The sequence below is a fragment of the Colobus angolensis genome, unplaced genomic scaffold (assembly GCF_000951035.1).
Source record: "Colobus angolensis palliatus isolate OR3802 unplaced genomic scaffold, Cang.pa_1.0 Scaffold24, whole genome shotgun sequence".
Classification (NCBI taxonomy): Eukaryota; Metazoa; Chordata; class Mammalia; order Primates; family Cercopithecidae; genus Colobus; species Colobus angolensis.
In genome coordinates, this window is record NW_012115599.1 from 14,137,974 (window position 1) to 14,139,714 (window position 1,741).

Genomic DNA, 1,741 nt, shown 5'->3' on the forward strand with positions numbered 1-1,741 from the left:
GGGGGGAAGGAGGAGCCGGAGGGGGGGCGGGCACCACCTCACCCCACCTCCCTCACCTCCGACAGGCCTGGAGGGCGCCGAGGAAGAGGCAGGCCCTCCGCGGCTTGGGAACCAAAGAGTCGGACGCGGTGGGAGAGGGAATCCCCTCAGCCCCTTCCTCGGACCTGAGACTCGCCCTTGGGGCACGAGGGAATCCCCCCTCCCGGCAGCGCGCCTCCGGACTGGTCCCCCGCCCCATGCCACATCCGTTAACTGCCCCACCCCCCATGGTCACTCCAAGTCCCGCCCCCCGGCCCCAGTTCACGGCCCCGCCCTCCATTCACCCTTCTCGATGCCCCCACCACGCCCTCCTCCCTCGCGCGCCCCGCCCTCCACTCGCCGTTAGCCCCAGCCCCGCCCTCCCCATGGCGAGTCGCGCCCCACCCGCCGCCCTTTTGCGCACGCGTGTCCCCTCCTGCGCGCGGCACCTGGGAGGACTGAGCCCCTCCTTCACGGGGCGGCGGCCGTCGGCGGTTGGCGCGAGGGAGTCGGCGGGGCGTGCGCGCTGCTTCTCGGGCACGTCCCGCCCCATGCTTCCAGGGCTGGCGCAAAGACGAAGGGGGCAAGGACCCGAGGCGGTGACGCCATCGAGAGCTAGCCAATGGGCAGCGAGCGGGCAGAGCCCCAGCCGTTCGAACGGAAAGGCAGGGAAAGGGCGGGACGAAAGAGCCAGCAGTTTGGGAGCGCGCGCTAGCCCCGCCTCTGGACTCTGGGGTCCGGTCCCCATTTGCCGACACCCACCGAAGGAACGTTGCTCCCTGGGGCTGGGGTGGCCGGCGGAAGAGTGAAACTTATCTATAACTAGTGACCAAGGAGAGGGCGTGGATAGCTAGAGGGCACGCCTCCCTGATGTGAGGGACGGGGGACGGGGTATTAGCAGAGGGGAAGATGATCCAGACCATGGTCCAGAACCGGTGAGAGCTGAGGAGAGGAAAGCCCAAGCCCTCAGCCCCCGCTCCCGCCTCCCACACAAACGTTTGGCAGAGGGGACAGATCACAGCTCCCACCTTTACAGATATGAAAATATCTGCCTTCTTGGGCAGATAAAACTTTATTTAAAAAAAAAACACTATTCTTTATTTGATAGCCCTGGGACATGGTGCCCTCCACCCAATAAAGCACCCTCCAGAAACCCTCCCACCCCTCACCCAATACATACACATACAGATACAGACACACACACACACTCCCAACACAAGATCTGGATCCGTCTTCACTTCCTGTTGGCCTGGGCAGTACCAATAACACACTGGTTCACCTGGGGGTAGGGGGTTAGACAGGATAAAAGTTTGCAGAGTAACCAATACAACATTTTCCCCAAGATCTCCTTCCATCCTCCAATGCTAGGGCTGCCCTCAGAAATACTGAAGTAAGGCCTCCAAAGGCAGGTTCAGGCTGGTCCCAGTTATGGTTGGTTCTCCTCTGCACACTAGGTTTGGAGGAGGTGAAAAGGCCTGAGAAGAGATAGAAGCCCCAGAAGAAAATACAGGAGCAGAGAGAAGAGGCCTTCATTTCCAGCAATACCCTGTACTAGAGACCTCTAACCTCTCCCACTGTAAAATACTTAAACCGAGATAAGAGTAATAACACCCATTTAGGAACTAGGACTCCTTAGAAAATGGCTCAGTTGGCCGGGCGCGGTGGCTCAAGCCTGTAATCCCAGCACTTTGGGAGGCCGAGACGGGCGGATCACGAGGTCAGG

At 60.7% G+C, this 1,741-nt stretch overlaps 3 protein-coding genes across 5 annotated transcripts in view; 1 reads left to right on the top strand and 2 right to left on the bottom strand.

The window, feature by feature from the left end:
• Positions 1-187, bottom strand: part of PHF1 (PHD finger protein 1) — a 5,707-nt gene extending 5,520 nt beyond the window's left edge. Inside the window, exon 1 of the mRNA XM_011945465.1 lies at positions 57-187. The gene's annotated coding sequence lies outside the window, so the exon portion shown is untranslated. The remainder of the gene's footprint in view (positions 1-56) is intronic.
• The window catches only part of KIFC1 (kinesin family member C1), a 50,409-nt gene that overhangs the window by 21,650 nt on the left and 27,018 nt on the right, over positions 1-1,741 (bottom strand). The window contains exon 11 of one of the 2 annotated variants that reach the window (XM_011945462.1): positions 1,215-1,297. In XM_011945462.1, the coding sequence (XP_011800852.1) occupies positions 1,253-1,297 (45 nt within the window). In that variant the 3' untranslated portion in view covers positions 1,215-1,252. Of the gene's footprint in view, positions 1-1,047; positions 1,298-1,741 lie in introns of those variants that run through there. The other variant, XM_011945461.1, reaches the window with a different exon arrangement.
• Positions 1-1,741, top strand: part of CUTA (cutA divalent cation tolerance homolog (E. coli)) — a 10,747-nt gene that overhangs the window by 7,395 nt on the left and 1,611 nt on the right. The gene's annotated exons all lie outside the window — the stretch shown is intronic.